The following is a 27,672-nucleotide window of genomic DNA, read 5'->3' as shown; positions in this document are numbered from 1 at the left end:
AAAATGACGCGAAGAACATCAATTAAGAACATCAGAAGAGCTAGAGACAACAGAGTCCTCATAGAGATGGCATCCCCACCAAACTACAGAAAGCGAAGGACTGCAAAAAACTTGAAGATATGAAGGTCAAGGAAAGTACTCCCAGAAGATTGGACCTACCATGCTCTTGTTTGATGTGCCAAAAGAGATGAATCACCAACAAATCATTTTTATCTCATCCACAGAGTATCCATAATCTGTGGATGAAATAAAAAATGCAATCATATTTAGATTTACAACAAGATTGAAAGACAAGAACACCCAAAACTGCTTGGTTGAGGTGCTGGTGGGACCAGAAGATGAAATAGTCTATTTGGGCTGGACTGGCCACAAGATGAAAGATTTCCTTGTCATCTATAGGTGTTTCAAGTGCCTGGGTTATGGACACTCAGCAAAATCATGAAGACAGGAGCACAATACAAGTGGCCACTGTGCCAGCACCAGCCATGTCTATGCTGATTTCCCAAACAAGGAGCAACTGGCCAGCTGCCCCAATTGTAAGGCCAGAAATAAGCATATAACCACTCCTATAAGAAGGAAGATTGCCCAGAATATCTTTAAAACTGGGGAAATGACCAAACTGAAAGCTAATTATAAATAATAACAGATATACAAGTAACCTCAACTGAAAACCAAATCTGAAGTTCATTTGACATAATTGCCAAAGATTGCTTCCGGTCTTGACTAAATTTTCTAAAATAGCAACAGAAAAAAATAAAATGTAAGTATTACTAATTCAAGAACCATACATTTACAAAGGGTCTCTCCCACTGACAACATGACTGTAGCCTCAAGCATGATCACCACTGGGGCCGGAGGCAATACTGTGGCCTGGTGTTGTGCTGCCATTGTAAACGATTCCTCAGTCACCATAACAAAATTGAATGGCCTTTGCACCTCACATGCTGCAGTTGCATGCTTGGAAGATTCTTTTCGTCAGATGTTCATCATTTCCATGTTTCCATGCACATGCAATGCAGTCAATATAATCAACTGACACAGCCTTTCTTGGATCAACTTGAAGAGTTTATCCTCAGACTTCACAAACCTCTTCTGATTGCTACTGATGCTAATGCCTACTCCACCTCAAGGAACAGGACAGGAAGGTTTTTATTTATCTACAGGACAGGAAAGTTTTTGTTTATATACAGGACAGGAAGGTTTTTGTTTTCTCAACTCATAAGACAATTACCCAGGACACTGCCAGGGGTTGTCCCCAGGAATCACTCCTTGGTCCACTCACTTGGAACACTGTCTCCGACAAGTAGCTAGAAGGTGACATCCCAATAGGTGAAATGGGGAGGCTTTTTTTTTTTCTTTTGGCTGATGCATTAGCATTAGCATTAGCATTAGTAGAGGCATTTGATGCAAGAAAGCAAGCTTATGCAGCATCAGCCGAAAAAAAAAAAAAAACCCCACTTCCACTTCACCCCTCTGTTCTTTCAAAATACCTGTCCAGCTGAGCCTTAAACTTATTTAGGCTATCAACCTCCACCACAAGGGATGGAAGTCTGTTCCACCAACCAACCACTAGCTGGCTAAAGGCAAATTTCCGCACATCTATCCTACATCTGTCTTTCCTCAATTTGAATTTTTGCCCTCTCAGGTGATTTTTCTCAGCTAGAGGAAGAATCCCATCAGCATTGAGCATGCTTAAACCATTCAAGGCTTTATACACCTCTATCAGATCACCTCGCTGGTGCCTAGTCTCCAGACACTGTAATTTGCAAAACTTAAGCCTTTCTTCGTAAGAGCACCCCTTTGTTCCATTCACTAATCTTGTTGCCCTTCTCTTTACTCGTTCCAGCAGCTCTACATCCTTCTTGAAATGAGGCCTCCAGACCTGTATACAGTACTCTAGGTGTGGCCTGACCATTGCCTTATACAATGGAATAATCACCTCCTTATCCCTGCTGGAAAAATTCCTGTATATCATTGACAATACTCCATGAGCTACTCTTGCAGCCCGTCTGCACTGCTCAGAGAACTTCATATCTGCCTGCACAACCACCCCCAAGTCCCTTTCATTCTCTACCACTGTCAGTGTAGTACCACAGAGTTGATACGTTGCTCTGGGGTTGCTGTTTCCCATGTGTAGTACTTTACATTTGTCAATGTTAAACTTCATTTGCCACCTCTCAGCCCATCTGCTCAACCTTTACAGATCCTGTTGCAGCAGCATAGTGTCAGTAGTGTCCTTGACAACCCTGCCAACCTTTGTATCGTCTGCAAACTTGGACATTAAGCTTGATATACCATCATCAATATCATTTATAAATACAGAAAACAATAATGGACCCAACACTGAGCCCTGAGGGACTCCACTAATAACATTAGTCCACGACGAGCAGTGTCCATTGATTACCACTCTCTGTCTTCTCCCCCTCAACCACCCCTTTATCCATAGCAGCAATTTGCCTCCAATGTCACACTGCTCCAATTTGTGTAGCAGTCTTCCATGTGCAACAGTATCAAAAGCCTTTCTAAGATCCAAGTATATGATATCAAAGTTATTCCCTGCATCCAGTTCTTTTGTGACTGCATCATAGTATCCAATCAAGTTGGTCAGGCAAGACTTCCCCCTTAACAAAACCATGCTGTGTCTGAGCTATAACTGAAGTCTTGTCTAAATGATCCTGCAGTGCTTCTTTAACCAGTGCCTCCATTAATTTTCCTGGAACAGAAGTTAAGCTCACAGGTCTATAATTACTTGTGTCAGCCTTTGATCCTCCTTTGTGAATTGGGGTCACATTTGCACATTTCCAGTCTATGGGTACCTCCCCTGAGTCCAAGGAAGCTCTCATAATTATGGCTAAGGGTTTGCTTACTTCCTTTGCTGCCTCCTTTAATATAACTGGATAGATCCCATCCACCCCGGGTGCCTTTCTTGTGTTTATCTTCAACAGTTTCTCCTCCACTTTACTCCCAGTTATTTCAAGATTCTGTAGCTTACTGCTAGAGTTGAATACACCTCTGGCATTCCCCTTGCTGAATAACTCCTCATGTGTGAATGTCGATGCAAAATATTCATTTAATTTGTTAGCTACCTGAGCAGGATCATCAACAGTTGACCCATCAATATCAAGTGGACCAATCTGATTCATCCCCTTCCTTCTAGAGTTTACATAAGTAAAGAACTATTTGCTGTTTTTCTTTGCATCCCTTGCCAAAGATTTCTCGTAATCTGTCTTCGCCTGCCTAACCTCCTTTGTAACTTGGTTGCATATCAACTTGTATCTATCATAGGCTTCTGTGTCATGTGTTAATTTGTATGTATCCCATGCATTTTTCTTCTCTGCCATATGCCTCATTAGTTCATCTGACATCCATTTTGGCCTAAACCTTGAACAATATTTCTTAGTTGGTATGTAAAGCCTAGTAGCTTCCAAGATAAGTTCTTTGAATGCTTCCCATTTTGAATTTGCTGTTGGTAACATCATCAGTTGGTCCCACTGTATAGAATTTAAATACAGTCTCAGTCCATCGTAGTCGCCTTTACGGAAGCAATAACCCTTCCCTTTACCCCTAATGGTAGTTACCTCTTTCAGTAAATCCCACTTCAGCACACTGTGATCACTGCCACCTAGTGGTTCATTTATCTGCAGATTCTTAATGCATGAAGAATCACTGCTGATAATCAAATCAAGAGGATTACTCCCTCTAGTTGCCTCCCGAACATGCTGATGTAGAAAACAATCATCCAATAAATCCACAAAAGCCCTGCTAGTGCGTGAGTAACCAGCCCCCAAATTCCAGTCAATATCTGGGAAATTAAAATCTCCCATTATAGGACTCTCTGATTTACTGGCCCACTCTATTTCCCTGTACAGTTCCTTATTATACTCATCAGAGTCATTAGGCCTATAGCACACTCCTACTCTCAATTTTGATGCTGTATAAGTTTGCTTTCTTGAATCATATGCCTCAACTAATGCTAATAGCCCTTGTACTAACCTCAAAAGTCAACTTCCTGAGGAGCGTATAGCAGCCAACAATTTACAGATCCTTAACACATTTGGGCATCCTCCCATATGTGTTATCCCCACAGGACAGTCCTTCATAGATATTGCACTTACTAATCAGATCATCTACCAGTCATCAACTGGCATGTACATATGAACTGGATGGGCAGCAATCATAAATCCATCCCCTTAACTATTAGCTCTTGTCTCAGAACATCCAATGGATGAAAAAATCAACAAGAAAATAAAAGATTTCATGTTAAAGGAGCTAACTGCAATATATTTGATGGGAAAATATTGAACTTTGCCACTCCACAGAACAACATCTGTCTGCACTGCCTTCCTGCCAATGCACAGGCTGCAGAAATCCAAAGTGCCATTGATACTGCATGCCTAGCATCAATGCTCTACCACAACAGAAGATAGGACCATGTCCCCTTAGTGGACAGGAGCCCTCATGACACTTAGGGACTGAATGAGAGAACAAGAAGGAACATGAGACTGGCATTCAATATAGCAAGGCTACAAAACGTACAAAATGTTCGCAGATCCTTCCGCATGGCCATATAGCACAAAAAGAAGTAGTCCTGGGAGGCCCTTGTTGACAGAGAAGGCAACAGTGATCCTTGGGGGCTGATCTAAAAACTTGTGACAGACAATACACAGCCTGCAGGCATATACTCTTCCATAAACCACAATTCACCGATTCCTCTATGGAGTCTAATATCCAAACTGGGATGCGTATTGCTCATCTTACATATTGCACTCAGGCCAAAGAAATGCCCATTTACATTCCAGGAGATTGACTTGACTAAGCTGTGAAATATACCAGGTCAGGAAAATGCTCTGGTCTGGACTCTGTTAGGTCAAAGCTATTAAGAGATTTTGGTCCATCTCGCCGACCATCATTGAAAACCTATACAATTCCTGTCTGTGTGATGGCATCTTCTCTTGTCTGGAAAATAGCACAGTTAAAAGAGTCTATTGAAAAACCTTAATAAAACTCCAGGTAGCCCATATTCTTACCGTCCTTTTGCTCTTCTCCTTGTACCTGGTAATATATTAGGAAAACTCATCGCAACATGCTTCCCCACAGCATATCAAGCTAAAGGTCTTAATTGAGGTGTATAAAGCCTTGAATGGTTATTTTTTTTTTTTTTTAGGAACATTAGCAACTAAGGCCATATTGCTCCTGGGATATGCTGTGGTCCTTCTCTGACCTTTCCGCATCCTCCGTATTTGGTGGTAGATATTGTTGGGATATCAGAGACGTGGTGTCACACAGATATAAGGGATGCGGAACTGCAATTTGGGGAGTACAACGTCTACAAGGATAGGAAGGGGGGGAGGTGTTATGCTATTAGTTAAGAAACACATAAAAACCAAGGAAGTGAAGCCAGTCGACATCGCTGGACAGTGCAGTGTGGAGTCAGTTTGGTGTGACATAAACATTGGGAGATCAAAATTGAGAGTAGGAGTGTGCTATAGGCCTAATGACTCTGATGAGTATAATAAGGAACTGTACAGGGAAATAGAGTGGGCCAGTAAATCAGAGTGTCTTATAATGGGAGATTTTAATTTCCCAGATATTGACTGGATTTTGGGGGCTGGTTACTCACACACTAGCAGGGCTTTTGTGGATTTATTGGATGATTGTTTTCTACATCAGCATGTTCGGGAGACAACTAGAGGGAGTAATACTCTTGATTTGATTATCAGCAGTGATTCTTCATGCATTAAGAATCTGCAGATAAATGAACCACTAGGTGGCAGTGATCACAGTGTGCTGAAGTGGGATTTACTCAAAGAGGTAACTACCATTAGGGGTAAAGGGAAGGGTTATTGCTTCCGTAAAGGCGACTACGATGGACTGAGACAGTATTTAAATTCTATACAGTGGGACCAACTGATGATGTTACCAACAGCAAATTCAAAATGGGAAGCATTCAAAGAACTTATCTTGGAAGCTACTAGGCTTTACATACCAACTAAGAAATATTGTTCAAGGTTTAGGCCAAAATGGATGTCAGATGAACTAATGAGGCATATGGCAGAGAAGAAAAATGCATGGGATACATACAAATTAACACATGACACAGAAGTCTATGATAGATACAAGTTGATATGCAACCAAGTTACAAAGGAGGTTAGGCAGGCGAAGGCAGATTACGAGAAATCCTTGGCAAGGGATGCAAAGAAAAACAGCAAAGAGTTCTTTACTTATGTAAACTCTAGAAGGAAGGGGATGAATCAGATTGGTCCACTTGATATTGATGGGTCAACTGTTGATGATCCTGCTCAGGTAGCTAACAAACTAAATGAATATTTTGCATCGACATTCACACATGAGGAGGTATTCAGCGAGGGGAATGCCAGAGGTGTATTCAACTCTAGCAGTAAGCTACAGAATCTTGAAATAACTGGGAGTAAAGTGGAGGAGAAACTGTTGAAGATAAACACAAGAAAGGCACCCGGGGTGGATGGGATCTATCCAGTTATATTAAAGGAGGCAGCAAAGGAAGTAAGCAAACCCTTAGCCATAATTATGAGAGCTTCCTTGGACTCAGGGGAGGTACCCATAGACTGGAAATGTGCAAATGTGACCCCAATTCACAAAGGAGGATCAAAGGCTGACACAAGTAATTATAGACCTGTGAGCTTAACTTCTGTTCCAGGAAAATTAATGGAGGCACTAGTTAAAGGAGCACTGCAGGATCATTTAGACAAGACTTCAGTTATAGCTCAGACACAGCATGGTTTTGTTAAGGGGAAGTCTTGCCTGACCAACTTGATTGGATACTATGATGCAGTCACAAAAGAACTGGATGCAGGGAATAACTTTGATATCATATACTTGGATCTTAGAAAGGCTTTTGATACTGTTGCACATGGAAGAGTGCTACACAAATTGGAGCAGTGTGACATTGGAGGCAAATTGCTGCTATGGATAAAGGGGTGGTTGAGGGGGAGAAGACAGAGAGTGGTAATCAATGGACACTGCTCATCGTGGACTGATGTTATTAGTGGAGTCCCTAAGGGTTCAGTGTTGGGTCCATTATTGTTTTCTGTATTTATAAATGATATTGATGATGGTATATCGGGCTTAATGTCCAAGTTTGCAGACGATACAAAGGTTGGCAGGGTTGTCAAGGACACTACTGACACTATGCTGCTGCAACAGGATCTGGAAAGGTTGAGCAGATGGGCTGAGAGGTGGCAAATGAAGTTTAACATTGACAAATGTAAAGTACTACAGGAAACAGCAACCCCAGAGCAACGTATCAACTCTGTGGTACAACACTGACAGTGGTAGAGAATGAAAGGGACTTGGGGGTGGTTGTGCAGGCAGATATGAAGTTCTCTGAGCAGTGCAGACGGGCTGCAAGAGTAGCTCATGGAGTATTGTCAATGATATACAGGAATTTTTCCAGCAGGGATAAGGAGGTGATTATTCCATTGTATAAGGCGATGGTCAGGCCACACCTAGAGTACTGTATACAGGTCTGGAGGCCTCATTTCAAGAAGGATGTAGAGCTGCTGGAACGAGTACAGAGAAGGGCAGCAAGATTAGTGAATGGAACAAAGGGGTGCTCTTACGAAGAAAGGCTTAAGTTTTGCAAATTACAGTGTCTGGAGACTAGGCACCAGCGAGGTGATCTGATAGAGGTGTATAAAGCCTTGAATGGTTTAAGCATGCTCAATGCTGATGGGATTCTTCCTCTAGCTCAGAAAAATCACCTGAGAGGGCATAAATTCAAATTGAGGAAAGACAGATGTAGGATAGACGTGCGGAAATTTGCCTTTAGCCAGCGGGTGGTTGGTTGGTGGAACAGACTTCCATCCCTTGTGGTGGAGGTTGATAGCCTAAATAAGTTTAAGGCTCAGCTGGACAGGTATTTTGAACGAACAGGGGGGTGAAGTGGAAGTGGTTTTTTTTTTTTTTTTTTGTTGGCTGATGCTACATAAGCTTGCTTTCTTGCATCAAATGCCTCTACTAATGCTAATGCTAATAAATTTAAGTCTGTACTGGACAGGTATTTGGAATGAACGGAATGGTGAAATGGGAGCATTTTTTTTTTTTGGCTGATGCTGCATAAGCTTGCTTTCTTGCATCGTATGCCTCTACTAATACTAATGCTAAAGGTATCCCTGCCACTATTGGTGGAATTACAGTGGACCCAACTCATACTACTGAAACAGAGAGAACCAGAATAAGAATAAAGCTAATTGAAATTTAGCAACAAAGCTGGAACAATATCCCAAACGGAAGGGTCACAGCAAGATTTTTTCCAACCGTAACTGAATTCTCAAAGGAACAGCTTCGATGGCTTAAAGTGGGGCTCTTTGCTGTGTTTCTCTTCATGGGCCATGGGAGCCTAAAATTATACCAATGGGCCTTTCTATCACCCCCTCTGTCACTGTGGGGTGATAGAAAGGCCCCGATGATGTTCCGAACATCATCGGGGCCTTTTCATGTTCCGATCATGTTCTGTTTGGCTGTTCCCTTTATGCAGATCTTCAGCTCGAACTGCAACTTGTCACCAGCGTCATTTCTAACATAAATGCAACTGTTCTTGTTACCACCAGTGACAACTTCCAAGCCTTTTCTCTTTATGCAAACAGAGCGTTCAAAAGGAGACAGTGAATGCAAACCCTGGCATGATTCCCCTATGCATTGCCAATGGTGCCTCTTTGCCTCCTTGTGCAGCCTTACAGAACAAACTGAATGGATCCATCGACGACATCTTCGTGAGGATCGCCCTAGACCTGACTAGACCTTTTCATGTTCCGATCATGTTCTGTTTGGCTGTTCCCTTTATGCAGATCTTCAGCTCGAACTGCAACTTGTCACCAGCGTCACTTCTAACATAAATGCAACTGTTCTTGTTACCACCAGTGACAACTTCCAAGCCTTTTCTCTTTATGCAAACAGAGCATTCAAGAGGAGACAGTGAATGCAAACCCTGGCATGATTCCCCTATGCATTGCCAATGGTGCCTCTTTGCCTCCTTGTGCAGCCTTACCCAACAAACTGAATGGATCCATCGACGACATCTTCGTGAGGATCGCCCTAGACCTGACAATTATCCTTGGTATGACAATCAACCAAAATGTGACCTCCTCCCAGACAAGCCCTCCTATCCTTGGATTGGACACTCTTGCTGACTGAGACAAACTGGGTGGGATCTATGTATAGATATTATTACAGGAACTGGACTGACAGTTGCTGACCAGGGACTGCCTGGGTGGGAATTTTGTTTTCTGGAAGAAGCTTGCTGGCTCCTAGTACCTCCTTAGTGAGGGACTTGGCCTGATTGATAGGACCTTCTGGCTGCCCACACCTCTTAAGGGTCCATCTTCTTTAGTCTTTCCTTGAACCTTCTCCCTTGCTATTTCCGAGGGGATTCCTCCTACTACAACCCCAATTATTCTGTACACTATCTCCCAATGCATTCCCAAATCTACTCCAATGTCACCCTCTCCTCTCCGTTTTTTTTTTGGGCCTCCTGGAACTATTGCTGAAAGTATGTCACAGGGATGTTGGTCAATGTTGCCTCAATTGTTTTCCACAGTTGTTGCAAACTGGATGGTTGCAGATCTCCACTCCAAAGATCTTGTTCCACCATGTCCATAAGTGCTCAATTGTACTGAGATCTGGTGATTGGGAAGGTCTCCATAGTAGACTGACTTCATTCTCATGTTCCATGAACCAAGTACTGTATACAGTTCTGGACTTGTGACATGGCATATTATCCTACTGGAAGTACCAGTGGCATAACTATGCCAATGCAGTCAATCCGGTGCATTGGGCCCACGACCGAAAGGGGGCCCATTGCCCTCCTGCCCGAAACAGAAAAAAATTTAATTGAGTAAAGATGTAAGTTTGTTTTAGTTATGTTTATGATAAAATTTACTATGTCTACGAACAATAATTTTTTTCACACGAAGTGTTTATTGTTAGCTAGCTGCACAAAACAAGTGAAATTGCAGTGAATAGAGGTGAAATGGTATTAGCATAGCTGCTGCTTCCAGGGCAATTTTTAAGAATTTGTAACTACAGGGGCCAAGTCAAATAGGAGCCCACTTATTGGGGGTAGAGGCCCATTTATTGGGCTCATTATTATTGAGTATAGTATTACTATTGCAATCTCAATCTCATTATTAATGATGCAGTAAATGGAGTACAGGAAAGATCCAACTATTTCAGCATTGTTTAAAATATGTATGTTTTTTGGCTAGTATCAACTGTTGGGACTTGTTATCTCAAATTACAAGTGAATGCAATATTGTATTAAAGAATTTAAATCAAACTCGTTGGTCTAGTTGGCTTGCATCTATAATGCTATGAAATTGAGATTTCTTGATTTGCTAATGGCATTAAATAAAATTATCATACAATCATCAAAAAGTGAATGAAAAGTTGGAAGCCATCCGGATTAAAAATAATATTGAAATTTTTGATTTTGTGTTAACCAGCGTACTGACAAAAAATATCTTGTTGAGTGTTAATTCAACATCAACGATTTTGCAAAGAACAAATATAGATATTGGTCAAGCTGCATTGGGCATAGAAACATTGTATAATCAAGTGAAAAATTAAGAAATGAATTTCAAAATATTGTCAAGGAAGCATCATCTATTGAGCAGAATGGGGTATACCTTGTCAATTTGTAAATGAATGGAGGCGATTTGTTAAGAAACATTTCGATGAACTAGCAGAAAACTACTGATTTGAAAATGAAGAACTGCTCTTTAAAGTTAACATTTTTTATCATGTAATTGACTTAATGACTAACTCAACTGCACAAAAGGTTTCAAGGACTAAATACATTTTCTGACTTGTTTGCATTTCTTACTCCAACTCAATTAATCCAAATGGATGAAAATTCCATTATAAAAAATAAGGAGAAGGTGCAACAGAAATTGTCAAGTGCCTTTTCTAAATCATTTTCAATGCAATTACTACTTCACTTTTAAGTGAAATTGCAAAAATTAAAACTATTCGTGAATTTGCAGAACTAGTCATAGTAAAATACTACGACATGAGTGCTAGTTTTTCGAAAGTGTGCTCCTTATTGATATTATTTTTGACAATTCTGGTTACTGTATCAACCACAGAACGTTCTTTCTCAAAATTAAAATTAATTAAGAATTATTTAAGAAACACCATGGGTTAACAACATCTATCAGCACTAGCACTACTTAGCATAAAAGTACAATAAGATGAAAGAATGGATGTTTCTAAATTAATTAATGATTTTGCCAATGCCAAATCTAGACAAAAACCATTCTAGATTACTTAAGTCAATATATTACTTCATTTAATTTTCAGAATTTATTTTTAATTTTTATATTTACAGAATTTATTATTATTTTTGTTTTTATATTGTATTGATAAAGATTTTAAATACATGTTTACGGCTGTATTGTTAATTTTTTATTTTTACCAAAACAAATATTTTCAGGGGGTCCCACACTAAACTTTGCATTGGGGCTCACTTTTTCTAGTTAGGCCAAATCTTGAGTACTACATACAGGTCAGGATGCCTCATTTTATGAAAGATGTGGATCTCTTGAAATCAGTGCAGAGAAGAGCAACCAGATTAGTCAAGAACACAAACGGGTACTCTTACCACCAGTGCTGTAGTCGTAAAATTTATATATATATATATATATATATATATATATATATAAGGTGATTCAAAAGTCAGTAAACAATTAAAGAATCGGCATTTCAGTGAATTTTTAACATATGGTAACGAGATTAGCGCAGAAATGCATAGAATTACGTGGGTTTTTTTTCCGAAAGAATGTCAAAATTATTTCCAAATATGTCCACCAGGTGGCACTTGATCTGTAATACCACAAAGCACCTCATTATAGTAAATGTTCAATGTGGCAGCCTTCATTGTTAAGCACTGCCTGAAGACGAGTAACAATGTTATGGACAGCATAAAACAGCATTTCTGGAGGTATCATTGATACCTGCCGTCGTATAGAGTCTTTTAGCATTGCCAATGATGGTGTGTGATCTCTGTAAACCTGTGACTTCAGGGCCCCATAACTAAAAATTGCAGGGCGTCAGGTCTGGAGACCTTGGTGTCCATTCATGCTGAAAGTGATGGCTTATCACTCGATTCTCTCCAAATGCTGAGAGTAACAGTTGTTTCACAGGAGAAGCAATATGGGGTGTGGGGTGGTGCTCCATCCTGCATGAATGTCACAACATTCAAAGCTTGCCTTTCCCCCAGGCTAGGGATAACACAGTTTCGTAACAGGTCAGCATAATGCTGACCTGTGAGAGTGACAGTTTCAAAACCAGAGCCACTGATTTCCTGAAAGAAAAATGGCCCTATTACAAAAGAAGAGGTGAATCCACACCACACCATTACTTTTGACTGATGCAATGGAGTTTCCGTGTAAGCTTGAGGGTTTTCCGTTACCCAAATTCTGCAATTGTGTATGTTAAGACATACATTGGCATTGAGAGTGAAATGGGCTTCATCCGTCCACAAAACATTTGACAGCCAGTTCTAACGTTCTTCAATTCACTGAGCGAACCATAATGAAAATGCTTCTAGCTTTGCAAAATTGGGATGCCTAAGTTCTTGAAGGTGTTTAATTTTGTATGGATATCTATGAAGAACTACTCTTAGTGCTCTCCACACTCCCACATGGGACGCCAGTTTGACATGAAATTTCACGAGAGCTTGCTTCTCCATGTGATGATGATGCCATTAGAGTATCCATGTCTTCCGCAACTGCAGCCACAGTTGTAACACATGTTGATGGTCTTCCACTTCATGGACAAGCTTGTAACGAAATAGTTCTCTCAAATTTCTTAATCATCATCTTTAGTCCTGCAACAGTCAATGGTCCTTTACCACATCGCATACCCTTCAGCTGACAGAAAGATTGCAAAGCTGCAGTTGCAGATTCAGCGTTAAGATAATAACATTTCACCAACAGTGCTTTATCGGTAATGATAACATGACCGCTTAGCTTCTTTTCTTTTTCTTTCCCAAACGTTCACTAAACTGCTTAGCTGTTGTTCTGCAGTGCCTTTATTGCAGAACAACAGCTAAGTGTGCCTTTATTGCTGTATCATTCATGGTACAGCACCATGAATGATACAGCACACCTGGCGGACATATTTGGAACAAATTCTGACATTATTTCAAGAAAAAATACACATAATTCTATGCATTTCTGCGCTAATCTTGTTATCATACGTCAAAAATTCGCTGAAACACCAATTCTTTAATTGTTTACTGACTTTTGGATCACCCTGTGTATATATATATATATATATTAAAAATAACAAAATTATAAGTCTTACCTAAGAATCAAATTCTAATAAATTTATTTTTTTAATTTTCAGTAGATATTTTAATAATATTTGTTTTTTCAAGTCTTTCAAAAACCGGAAGGTATGTGCTATTCACCTAAAAAAATTCAGAAGGTATGCAGCGTATACCCTCCACTACAGCCCTGCTTACCACAAAAGAGATTTTTTTTTTTATGCTACTACTAATAAAATTTAACACACACACATACAAGGTGTTGAAGAATCAAAATTATCTAAGGGTAATTATACAAAGTTCTCTAAGCAGTGCAGACAGGACTACTACGGTAGACCATGGGGTTCTCCCTGTCAATGATTATCCTGTTGTATAACATAATAGATACACGTTGAGTACTGAATATAGGTTTGAAAGCCTCATTTCAGGAAGGATGTGGTTCTGTTGGAATTAGTGCACAGAATTGCAGCATATGAAAACTAGGCACCTGCCAAGACACCTGATTAAGTATTAAAGGCTTTAAATAGATTGAGTAAACAAAATGATGATGGAATGACATCCTTACTCTTTTCATCTTTCTCAAATGACACACACAAGGAGACGTAAATTTAAACTGAAAAAGGATGGTTTCAAAATAAAGTGTGGATATTTGCATTCAGCTTGAGAGTACTGAATTATTAGAGGGGATAGACAAATGATTTGGTAGAGGTTTTTTTTTTATACTGATGTTGCATACACGCTTGCATAAGCTTGCTTCCTTGCATCATTTGCCACCACCAATACTATTCATAATATTGCAAATATATGTCAAGCTAAATATATTTTTTACCATTTGGAATGGAACTTATTAATGTTTCACAATCCTATAGGATAAATGAATAACTGCATGTATAAACCTGAGGCTTTAGCCCTAAACTATACTGTCATCCCTGATTGGATTCGCCACCAGGTGGCCAGTAGTACAAGATGATGGTCAATTGTGCTCCCTAAAGTGACTTAAATTTAGTAAAAAATCTAGGTTATTATCCAATATGATGGATATCATCTTATAGTGGATGCCAAAAGCTTTCCAATCATATGGGTCATGGAGGCACAGGATTTATGGCAGATAAGTAACTTTTAATTTTAATTTGTCTTTGAACAATTTTGTTAAAGCCGAAGCAAACTACTGCCATTGTCATTTGTTAAAGCCGAAGCAAACTACTGCCACTGGCGGGTCTGACTGGCTTCAGCCAGTCAGACCCGCCCGCGACCACCTGTAGTTAACCCATTAGACTTAAATACTATTGTTCTTCCTCAGACTCTACTGCAGAATTTAAGTAAACTGACTACCCCTCCCCAGTTAATGCTTGATTTGACATATGCTGCTATAGCTCTGCATAATGGCTGACAAAGGAAATACACATCGTAGCGTTTCGCTGTGCTACTGCAGGCAACTGCACCAGTCTTCGGGGGAAGAAACTCGGAGGGGGTTCCCTCCATGATCCCAATGACTAGAAACAAAATTCGGATCACAAAACAAGTCTTCCACAGCAAATGAACATAGCATACCAGCCATGGACAACTCTCCTGGCAGCGACAATGCCAATTGTAATGGGAGGAACAGCGATTGTGCTCCCGCAGCATCCACAAAGAAACTTCCTCCCCTCAAGAAAAATGTTTTCAAAAGACCCGAAGCATCTGGTTCACTCCCCCATAAACAATGGGAATGGGAATGAAGAGGAATGGGATGAAATGGCGAATTTATTCAGCAAAGATTTTCCAACCTTAAAATTATGCACAAACTGAGGTGCAAAATGGAATGCTGCCTCTGTAGCAAAAACAGCATCACCAGGGCTGTATCATTACAAAATTTGTGCTTCTGGGGCTCTTTAGAGAAAAAGTTATATGAGGTCATTATAGAAAATGAACAGCTGAAGGCCACCAATGCCCAACTCCAACAAACTAATCAAACCCTATCTGAAGTAACCAAAAATCCAACTATAGCAGCTCTGAATACTGGGCTACTCTTCAACCAAGTTTCTGATGAAGGTACTCAGCACCAGTTGTCTTATGCTGCTGCACTCAAACTACCTCAGATCCCTACCACACAGAACAAGCACATGCTGATTATAAAAGCTAGAGATGGGTTCGACATCCCAGACAGCAATGGAGTAAAGGACACCATTCTAAAGAAGATAAAACCAAAACTAGACAATCTCCAAATCAAAAGAATTTGCAAAATTTGCAACCAAAGGATAATATTGGAAGCAGCCACTAAGTCAGATCTAGAACAGATCAAGCCTTGCGGCACGGCTGAAGACCTAACTGTCACCTTTGAAACCCCCAAACTCAGGGGACCAAGTTTAATTGTGTTTGATGTAGATGGCTTGATCCAAAAAGATGACCTGCTGGAGGAGGTGTATAACAGAAATCTCTTTGAATCCATGAGCAAGGAAGAAGCCCTTAAGGAGATGAAAATTCACTTTTCCACCAATACACGGACCCTTGGTCGTCTTAACTCGGTTATAGAAGTGTCCTCCAGGATAAGGAGATTCCTAGACAGCCAGGATTGAATTTTTCTGGGCTGGTCATCCCACAGATTCAGTGATTTTGTACCAGTTCTGAAATGCTACAAATGTCTTGGTTATGGGCACATCTCTGCTAAGTGTCTTAAAAATATGTGGGCATTGTGCTGAGGCAGGGCATCTCTACAAGGACTGTCCCTCCTCCTAAATGCTCAAATTGCAAAGCAATTAACAAACCATACGATCACTCTGTGCAGGATGGAGCGTGCCTTGTACATAGAAGAGCAGCAGATATAGTACACAATAAGACTAACTATGGAAAATAGGATGCTCAACCCCCCTCTCCAAGATTCATATAGCCCAGATCAATGGCCAAAAATCCATCTCATTGTCAACACAGCTTCATCCACTAATGGATGAGTTGAATTTAGATATTCTACTCCTTCAGGAACCCTACTGCGTCTGTGGAAGGGTCTCTGGTTACTCCCTGGCTTTGTGTCTCGCAATTGTGTGAGGCAAAACCAATTGTGCCTCGCTGCTATCATCATCCGCAATTCAGACCTAGTAGTAACACAGATAGAATCACTTTGCACTCCCCACCTAGCTGGAGCTACAATAGAAGGCAGCTTCAGTCATGCAGTCTTAATAACATACTTCTGATTTGGTACTGATATCCTCCTGCACATAGCTCAACTGGAACAAGCTCTTGACCTTCTGGAGAACACTGATGTCATTATAGCAGCAGATTCGAATGCCCAGTCGACACAATGGTTCAACACCTCTACCGACACAAGAGGAGACATGTTAGATGAATTCAATACCTCATGTGGCCTTGAAAATATCAACAGACCAGGACAACCAACCACCTACTCTTCGGGAACTGGAGAGTCTAACCCGGACATCACACTGACTACTTCTTCTCTTCACAATAGACTCCTTCAGTGGCAGGTGCACGACATGGCCACTACTAGTGACCGTTGCCTCATCACCTACAATGTCACCGATTCTGCCATCCCTTGTCAAGTGTCTATCCAGGATATTGCAAGATTCTCTACTAAAACAGCAAACTGGGACCAGTTTGACAATGTAATTCAAGATGTTCTTCATGACCCAGCTAGCAACTCCTACCAATCAATGAACAGTGTGAAGAAAACAGACTTTGTGCAGAGTCTGCTTCTCAAAGCTTCAGAGGAGTCCATGAAAAAATGTTCCAGGAACCTAAGATCTGTACCATGGTGGTCGCAGGAACTCACTAATTCTCTGAAGCATGCTTACAAAGAGTACCAACACAAGCGAAGGACTGAATCTGCTCACATAGTAGAACAGAATAGAGACTGATTTAAAACAGTCCGCCATGAATATACTAACAAAATTTACCATTCCAAGCAGAGTTCCTGGCGTTCCCTTGTTGAGACTGAGGGGAATCGGAATCCATGACGTTTAGTCCACAAACTCGTGAGGAATAAGCTGGTATCCATGGATGTCATAAACTCTGTCCGCTCTGATGACTCATCTGAGACTATACACTGGGAAGATACAATCAACCAGATTCTGGATAAACTAATATATCAGGACAACAACAACTCTGACACTGACATCCACTGGAAGACTGCAGCACAAAATTTTATTGAAGGTGAGCCTGTGCAACGTTTCTGGGCCATAGTACCAATGATACTTCTTCAGCTCTTCAACACCTGTCTGAGTGAGGGCAACTTTCCATCATGTTGGAAGCATGCTAACCTGAGGCTCTTACCTAAGGATCCCACAGGTACCTCCAAGGCAAACAGCCCGATTGCACTGTTTCCCATTCTCGGCAAGGTTTTTGAGAGAATGCTGCTCTCCCACTCCCAACTCCAATATGAAGCCAATGGTTTGACATCCTCGTTTCAATTTGAATTCAAACAAGGGTGCTCCACAATTGATGCTCTATCTAAAACCCTTAAAGTAGCAGAACCCTTAAAGTAGCAGAATCGGATGCAACTTATGTACTGGCAATCTTCATTGACTTCAAAGGAGCTTTTGACCCAGTATGGTGGCTGGGCATTCTTTAGAGGGCCAGATTCTCTAACTGTACCTGGAATTTCTACCACTGCCTCAAAAGCTACTTCTCTAACTGCAAAACTCCGGGGGACTCACATCTAGTGAGTATGGGCTTGGCAAACCCAGGGTCCTGAGCTGGATATCATCATTCTTCTCTTTCTTGGTGATTCCTTTCTGCTTCTCTCTCTCTCTCTCTCTCTCTCTCTCTCTCTCTCAGGGGGTAACTCGGGAATTTTTTTTTTTTTTGGCTAGTGCAACATAAGCCTAAGGCTTTCTTGTACCATATGGCTAATAATAATAAAATAATAGGTCAGCATCAAAACAAAATATCACTGTATCACCCGACATCTAACCCGAGGCTGTCCCCAGGACTCCATCCTTGGGCCAGCTGTCTGGAATATGATACTTGAAGACTGGCTCCTGAGGGACCACCCACACACTACTCAGCTTTCTTATACTGACGACATGGTTATCATCATCATCGACGGCCCCACCTTAGAAACCCAGGCTGCAGTTGTTCTCTCTGCTCTGTCTGTATATGCCATGGAAAATAAACTCTCTGTCTCCACTGAGAAGAGCAAAACCCTCCTATTGAAAGGCAAACTGGACTTCTCCAGACCTCCTACCATACGTTTTAATAGCCGCCCACTGAAAACTACCGATTGGTGAAGTACCTAGGAGTAATTTTGAACTACAAGAGAACTTTCATCCCCCATATCCAAGCTATCAAAGAAAAGATAAAAAATTACATTACTATGTTAGCATGCTTTACCTGCAAGGACTGGGGTCTTAAAGGACCAACTCAATGCCTTCTGTATTTAGCAGTATTTATACCAATTGTCACATACGGACCTGCAGTATGGTCCCACCGAATGACTATAGTGCATACACAATGTCAAATCCAGCAAATTCAACGACTTATGCTACTACAAATGACCTGTGCATGTAGAACGACATCAACTGCCACCCTACAGGTAGGTACTAACAGGCTGCCTCCTGTTGGACCTCCATGTTGCTTTTATTGGATTCTCTAATGCTATTAAAAAAGAATAAGGAAGCAGAATGCCTCACTATTCAAACCCGTACTGATACTGATATCAAACAGGAACATAAAAAATAAGATGCATGGTATTTCAGAGACTGCTGGGCGCCATTGCGGTACAAGTAAACACATGGGTTGTGTTAGGGTAGCTAAGAATAGAAACAGGTGCAGGTATACTTGCGTGTACACCAATGCTAGGAGTTTAGTAAATAAATTTGATGAATTTGAGGTATTGCTCAAAACATCGAAGGCAGATATAGTTGGGATATCAGAGACGTGGTGTCACACAGATATAAGGGATGCAGAACTACAATTTGGGGAGTACAACGTCTACAGAAAGGATAGACAGGATAGGAAGGGAGGAGGGGTTATGTTATTAGTTAAGAAACACATAAAAACCAAGGAAGTGAAGCCAGTTGACATCGCTGGACAGTGCAGTGTGGAGTCAGTTTGGTGTGACATAAACATTGGGAGATCAAAATTGAGAGTAGGAGTGTGCTATAGGCCTAATGACTCTGATGAGTATAATAAGGAACTGTACAGGGAAATAGAGTGGGCCAGTAAATCAGAGTGTCTTATAATGGGAGATTTTAATTTCCCAGATATTGACTGGAATTTGGGGGCTGGTTACTCACACACTAGCAGGACTTTTGTGGATTTATTGGATGATTGTTTTCTACATCAGCATGTTCGGGAGGCAACTAGAGGGAGTAATACTCTTGACTTGATTATCAGCAGTGATTCTTCATGCATTAAGAATCTGCAGATAAATGAACCACTAGGTGGCAGTGATCACAGTGTGCTGAAGTGGGATTTACTCAAAGAGGTAACTACCATTAGGGGTAAAGGGAAGGGTTATTGCTTTCGTAAAGGTGACTACGATGGTCTAAGACAGTATTTAAATTCTATACAGTGGGACCAACTGATGATGTTACCAACAGCAAATTCAAAATGGGAAGCATTCAAAGAACTTATCTTGGACGCTACTAGGCTTTACATACCAACTAAGAAATATTGTTCAAGGTTTAGGCCAAAATGGATGTCAGATGAACTAATGAGGCATATGGCAGAGAAGAAAAATGCATGGGATACTTACAAATTAACACATGACACAGAAGCCTATGATAGATACAAGTTGATATGCAACCAAGTTACAAAGGAGGTTAGGCAGGCGAAGGCAGATTACGAGAAATCCTTGGCAAGGGATGCAAAGAAAAACAGCAAAGAGTTCTTTACTTATGTAAACTCTAGAAGGAAGGGGATGAATCAGATTGGTCCACTTGATATTGATGGGTCAAGTGTTGATGATCCTGCTCAGGTAGCTAACAAACTAAATGAATATTTTGCATCGACATTCACACATGAGGAGTTATTCAGAGAGGGGAATGCCAGAGGTGTATTCAACTCTAGCAGTAAGCTACAGAATCTTGAAATAACTGGGAGTAAAGTGGAGGAGAAACTGTTGAAGATAAACACAAGAAAGGCACCTGGGGTGGATGGGATCTATCCAGTTATATTAAAGGAGGCAGCAAAGGAAGTAAGCAAACCCTTAGCCATAATTATGAGAGCTTCCTTGGACTCAGGGGAGGTACCCATAGACTGGAAATGTGCAAATGTGACCCCAATTCACAAAGGAGGATCAAAGGCTGACACAAGTAATTATAGACCTGTGAGCGTAACTTCTGTTCCAGGAAAATTAATGGAGGCACTGGTTAAAGAAGCACTGCAGGATCATTTAGACAAGACTTCAGTTATAGCTCAGACACAGCATGGTTTTGTTAAGGGGAAGTCTTGCCTGACCAACTTGATTGGATACTATGATGCAGTCACAAAAGAACTGGATGCAGGGAATAACTTTGATATTATATACTTGGATCTTAGAAAGGCTTTTGATACTGTTGCACATGGAAGAGTGCTACACAAATTGGAGCAGTGTGACATTGGAGGCAAATTGCTGCTATGGATAAAGGGGTGGTTGAGGGGGAGAAGACAGAGAGTGGTAATCAATGGACACTGCTCATCGTGGACTGATGTTATTAGTGGAGTCCCTCAGGGCTCAGTGTTGGGTCCATTATTGTTTTCTGTATTTATAAATGATATTGATGATGGTATATCGGGCTTAATGTCCAAGTTTGCAGACGATACAAAGGTTGGCAGGGTTGTCAAGGACACTACTGACACTATGCTGCTGCAACAGGATCTGAAAAGGTTGAGCAGATGGGCTGAGAGGTGGCAAATGAAGTTTAACATTGATAAATGTAACATACTACACATGGGAAACAGCAACCCCAGAGCAACGTATCAACTCTGTGGTACTACACTGACAGTGGTAGAGAATGAAAGGGACTTGGGGGTGGTTGTGCAGGCAGATATGAAGTTCTCTGAGCAGTGCAGATGGGCTGCAAGAGTAGCTCATGGAGTATTGTCAATGATATACAGGAATTTTTCCAGCAGGGATAAGGAGGTGATTATTCCATTGTATAAGGCAGTCGTCAGGCCACACCTAGAGTACTGTATACAGGTCTGGAGGCCTCATTTCAAGAAGGATGTAGAGCTGCTGGAATGAGTACAGAGAAGGGCAACAAGATTAGTGAATGGAACAAAGAGGTGCTCTTACGAAGAAAGGCTTTGCAAATTACAGTGTCTGGAGACTGTAATTTGCAAAAGGTTTTGCAAATTACAGTGTCTGGAGACTAGGCACCAGCGAGGTGATCTGATAGAGGTGTATAAAGCCTTGAATGGTTTAAGCATGCTCAATACTGATGGGATTCTTCCTCTAGCTCAGAAAAATCACCTGAGAGGGCATAAATTCAAATTGAGGAAAGACAGATGTAGGATAGACGTGCGGAAATTTGCCTTTAGCCAGCGGGTGGTTGGTTGGTGGAACAGTCTTCCATCCCTTGTGGTGGAGGTTGATAGCCTAAATAAGTTTAAGGCTCAGCTGGACAGGTATTTTGAATGAACAGAGGGGTGAAGTGGAAGTGGGTTTTTTTTTTTTTTTTGGCTGATGCTGCATAAGCTTGCTTTCTTGCATCAAATGCCTCTACTAATGCTAATGCTAATGCTAATAAACGTGTGTGGCTACAATTGATAAACCTATGGAAAATCCACTGGAATAACTCCACAACTGGTGCACCTACTAAACTGTTCCTCCCTAAGGTAACCTACATCAACAAACAATGTTCCACTTGGTTCTTCCCTAACATCTATGCTTCCTTCCTATTAACTGGCCACAGGTCCTTCAAGAGATGCCTTCTAGAGTTTGGCCTAGTCGAGGATGCCCCCTGTACCTGCGGAGAACCTGGGACTACATGATGCACTTATGCAACGTATACTTGGATCTAAGAACCCAACTACTCCTAGACCTCCACACTACATCACTTCAGCCAGAAACCAAGTTATTGGAATCTAACGATGCCTTCCATGCACTGACCAGGTATGCCAATGAGATCTTTCATCGTTGCTAGCATCACCTGCAACTCTCCAACACTACTCCTGGATAACCTCCTCCACACAGCAACTGATACCCAGCACTGGAAACTTCCAGTCATGAAATTGCAAATTGTGGCCATTCCTGCTGATGCCACTCCATGATTCTCCATTGCGATGATCCCAGACTCTTTAATTTGAACTTTACCTGTTCTCTTTTCCCTATCCACAGTCCTTCTCAGGACTTCCATAATTGCACCTAGCACTCTTCCTGCTCGTTTCTGCCTGATGCCTATGCCCTGTCATCCCACACTGTCTTCCCTGTCTTCCACTTTCCTGTCTCTTTTCCGCTCTTTCCTTGGCCTCTCCCCACTCTCGCTCCTGCAGGAGTGTGAATGGCCAGTCAGATGTCTTTTTACTCCCTGGTCCGGCTCCTCATGCCAGTGGATGGATGCTGGTAGGCTCCTTCCTGGTGATCGCACCTCCCAGTAATGAGGCCAGTCAAACAACACACTACTCACACAACCCACACTGACTGGTTTTGCAATGTTAACAGAGTATTTAACGTGGATTTGTGGAAAACCACAGGAACTGCATAACAATAACACTATGTCATCACTGATTCTAATACCTACTTTAAGATTATAGGTGATATATTCAGTGCTTCTTCAGAAATGTGAGGCAGTTGAATAATGTTATTTGAAAAAAATATAATATAAATATATGTCAAATCAATAATATAGCAATAGCTTTATTTATCGGTACTCACCTCAAATTTACCATGTACCAATAAATTAAGCTATTGCTATATTATTGATTTTAGAAATTCATAAGGTACTTTAAGACCTACTATAAATTTTTTCATTATAAATATATGTTTATAAGAGATCTGTTTGAAGTTTCCCTGAACGGTAAAGTATCTTTCTAGACCAAGTAATTATATTAATGATCATGCTCAGGTAGCTTATAAACTCAATGAGCATTCTGCATGTACATTCACACATTAGGAGTTATTCAATGAGGGAAAGACCAATAGATTATTAAATTCTAACAGGAAGCTAAGTGATTTTGTAATAACTGAGAGCAAAGTGGAGGAGAAATTGTTGAAGTTAGACATAAGGAAGGCACCTGGGGTGGACAGGAGTTATATTAAAGGAAGCAAACCCTTAGCCATAATTATGAGAGCCAACTTGGACTCAGGGGAGGTTCCCATGGACTGGAGGTATGCAAATGTATCCCCAATTCACAAAGGGGTTCAAAAGGTGACACAAGTACCTATAGACCTGTTAGTTTAACTTGTGTTCTGGGGAAAATAATAATGGAGTCACTGATTAAAGAAGCATTGCAAGATCATCTAGACAAGACTGCAGTAATAGTTAAGACACACCATGGGTTTGTTAAAGGGAGGTCTTCTCTAACCAATTTGATTGGATACTATGATGTGATCACAAAGGAACTGAATGTCAAAAATAATTTAGATATCATATACTTGGATTTCAGGAAAGCTTTTGATACTATTGCACATGGAAGACTGTTGTACAAATTGGAGAGGTATGGCATTAAGGGTTAGCTGCTACAATGGATAAAGAGATGGTCGAGTGTGAGATAACAGAGAGTGGTAATCAATGGACGCTGCTCTTCGTGGACAAATGTTATTAATGGAGTTCCCCAGGGTTCGGTGCTGAGCCCATTGTTGTTTTGTGTATCCATCAATGATATTGATGAAGGTATATTAGGTTTTGTGTATTCATCAATGATATTGATGAAGGTATATTAGGATAAATGTTCAAGTTTGCAGATGATACAGGGTTTGGCAGGGTTGTTAAATACAGTAAAGACAGTATGCTACTCCAAGTGGATCTAGATAAGTTGGGCAAATGGGCTGAGAAGTGGAAACTGAAGTTTAACATTGACAAATGCAAAGTAATGATTATGGGTAGCAATAACCACAGAGAAATGTACCAACTGTGTGGTACTATACTCAGATGTAGAACTATACTCAGGGAAGTGGAGAGTGAAAAAGACCTGAGGGTAATTGTGCAGTCAAATATGAAGTTTGCTGAGCAGTGCAGACGGGCTGTCAGGGCAGATCATGGAGTCTTGTCAATGATATACAGGAATTTTGCTAGCAGAGACAGGGAGGTGATTATCCCATTGCACAAGGCAATGGTCAGGCCACACCTAGAGACCTCATTTTAGGAAGGATGTAGAGTTGCTTGAGCAAGAAGGATGTAGAGCTGCTGGAACGAGTACAGAGAAGGGCAACAAGGTTAGTGAACGGAACGAAGGGTTGCTCTTACAAAGAAAGGCTTAAGTTTTGCAAATTACAGTGTCTAGAGACTAGGCACCGGCGAGGTGATCTGATAAAGGTGTACAAAGCCTTGAATGGTTTGAGCATGCTCAATGCTGATGGGATACTGCCTCTTGCTCAGAATAATCACCTGAGAGGGCATAAATTCAAATTGAGGAAAGACAGATGTAGGACAGATGTGCAGAAATTTGCCTTTAGCCAGCGGGTAGTTGGTTGGTGGAACAGACTTCCATCCCTTGTTGTGGAAGTTGAAAGCCAAAAAAAATTAAGGCTCAGCCGGACAGGCATTTGGAACGAATGGAGGGGTGAAATGGGTTTTTTTTTTTTTTATTTGGCTGATGCTACATAAGCTTGCTTTCTTGCATCATATGCCTCTACTAATGCTAATATTACTTGTAAAAGTTAAGCAATTATATTAAATGTAAATGTTAAATTATCCTGTAATTAAAAACTTTAAATAAGGTGGGTTTCCTACAAAAATGCATTTAAACTTACCAATTCTGCTGTTGTAATTAAAGTAAGAATGTATAGGTTGTTAATGGATACTGCTTGCATTATTAACATTATTATTATGATAGTTAATAACTGTTCATAATGCTAAATGTTAAAAAGGAAGTTTTATTGAATGCTTAGTAAGATAATGTTTAAATACAAATAACATAAAATATCACAACAAGAGCTACTGAAAATTTTAATTTCAATAATTCACTATATAAGTTTGATGAACTTAAATTTTTAATAATATGACTTAATAAGTAGCATTAATTTTATAGGGGTACTTTTAGTATTTAATAATAATTAATAACAATTAACTGTGTAGTCTTGTCTAAATGTGTATAACTATCTAAGGTTTTCTTAATGTAGAAATGCACTTCTCTTTGTTTATAATAAATAGAATGTTATTTTTATAATTTTCCCACATTCTGGGATTACTTTCATTTTTAAATATTTTTATCATTTTTGTCTTTAAAGCAGAAACCCAAATGATATGTATAACTGTCAGAAAAGGACATCAGATATATCAGTAACATCTGTTGGCTAAAAGAACTATGTTCTTTTGTTAAAAGTTACAAATGTTAAAAGAACTATGTTCTTTTGTTAAAAATGTTAAAAGAACTATGTTCTTTTGTTAAAAATGTTAAAAGAACTATGTTCTTTTAGCCAACGAGTGTTACTGATATAATTATCTAGTGTTACTGATTATAACTACCTAGCTAAAAGAACTATATTCTTTTAGCTAGGTAGTTTTTGTTTACTGGATAACATTACAATCTGGAGGCAGCTGAGGTTGACAGTTCAAAAAAATTCAAAGGTCAGTGATAGCTACTATGTGAAGAGGGAAGTATGCAATTAGTATATTTTCTTATCGACTTTTATATATTTTTTCATTTTTTTATATCTTCCTTTTTATTTTTTCGTTTATTTATTATTTTATTGTTTTGGCTGGTGCAGCAAAAGCCTGTGGCTTCCTTGCATTATATCACTGATACTAATACTAATATAAAGAATTAAGTTGAAATTATTTTCTTATTTCATGAAGCATCAGAAACACATCAATTATAAAACTTGTTTCCATTAACTGACTGCAGAGAAGTTTGAGAATCAAACATAGAAAACAGAAAATGATCAATAATATACTAATATCATTTACAACTATAGAAAGTAAATAAAGATTAATATTTTGACCTTTATTTAAAAAATGGTAAAGAATAAAAAAGAACACTTGCTCGTCTATATCTTGCTTCAGTTTTTTACCTCCCAGTATTCCTTTAAGATATGCAAAGAAATGAAGGTGTTCTCGTATTGTCAGTCTGCAAAAAAATTTACATACATTTTTATGTAAGAATAGTTCTCATTATATCTCTACAATTTTATATTATATACCTTATATCGCTATACATTATATCTACATTACATCACATTATTTTCTCTGTTCCAGGGAAAATAATGGAGTCACTAGTAAAGAAGTAGTGCAGGACCATTTATCACTGGATAGTTGGCAGCTATACAGGAAGGAACAGATGTTCTTACCCACAAATCTTCAATTTTGCTGACAGTATCTTGGGTTTCTTTTAGAGAGGCCTATTATCCATTGTTCTTTTCTCTCAAATAGTGCACAACAAAGAAATAACATAAGTATATAGGCAACATTGTTTTCAGGATCCTATGGCACTTTGAAGGTAGGGAAAATCACCTGTTGCCTTCTTTCACTGATAATGATTTTGTCATTCCACAGTGCACACATTATAAACTGATAAACTTGTATAATTTGTAAACCTGCACAGAGAGGCAACAGACAGAACTCTAATTCAAATAGTAGTCAGTGTAATGACAGTGCTGTTTATCAGCAGAAAGCTGAAATTGCAATCTGGACAGAATCCTTAAAGTTAGAGGCAAGTATTCAGTCAGACTTTAGTTACATACATCAGAATGCACAGAAACAGGTTTTTACAGAAGAAAATCAGTAAATAGAAGCCCCAAAGGCAACTAAGATATTTTGCCATGGAAACACAATTTTGCAAAAATACAGAGGAATATTCAATTTCTCATTTTCTCAAACAAAAAAAAAAGTATGTTCCCCCCACCTCCAGAGGATGCACAAATTAGCTTTTTCACTGTACAAGTGAGAAATATGAAGTCTCAGCAGCAACTAAAAACTGGAGATAGCCAAAAAAGTACTTCTGGTTCCAGTGTCCAAAGACGGGCAGTTGCATCTGGCAAGATTGGCAAAAGGATGACAATATGAGGAAATACTGAATATGTATGTTACAGAGTGCCTGGTAACTAGCCACTTTACAGGAAACCTAATTGACATGTATAAAGCTCTGAGAGAAAAATTAAAATGAATGAGGGTGTAATTATTATTGTTATAAATAAAATTATTGATTTCAGAAATAATGGTCACATCAAATTGGGGGGGGGAGAGGTTTGTGCTGTATTGTGGAAGTTGTTTTCTTTTAGCTAGCAAATTGTTGATTACTGGAATAAACTGCCTTCATGGTGGGTTGAGACTGACAGCTTAGGAAGATTCAAAGGTCAG

General features: G+C 39.9%; 1 protein-coding gene across 5 annotated transcripts in view; it reads right to left on the bottom strand.

The window, feature by feature from the left end:
• The window catches only part of LOC150082988 (uncharacterized), a 1,785,507-nt gene that overhangs the window by 423,647 nt on the left and 1,334,188 nt on the right, over positions 1-27,672 (bottom strand). For all 5 annotated transcript variants that reach the window (XM_090377722.1, XM_090377724.1, XM_090377725.1 and 2 more), the window contains one exon: positions 26,360-26,443. In XM_090377722.1, the coding sequence (XP_090233848.1) occupies positions 26,360-26,443 (84 nt within the window). The remainder of the gene's footprint in view (positions 1-26,359; positions 26,444-27,672) is intronic.

Source organism: Mastigoproctus giganteus, chromosome 7, assembly GCF_048544385.1.
Source record: "Mastigoproctus giganteus isolate SK-2022 chromosome 7, ASM4854438v1, whole genome shotgun sequence".
In the NCBI taxonomy this organism is placed as follows: Eukaryota; Metazoa; Arthropoda; class Arachnida; order Uropygi; family Thelyphonidae; genus Mastigoproctus; species Mastigoproctus giganteus.
Note: the sequence above shows the minus strand (reverse complement) of the source record. Positions and strands in the feature narration are given on the sequence as shown.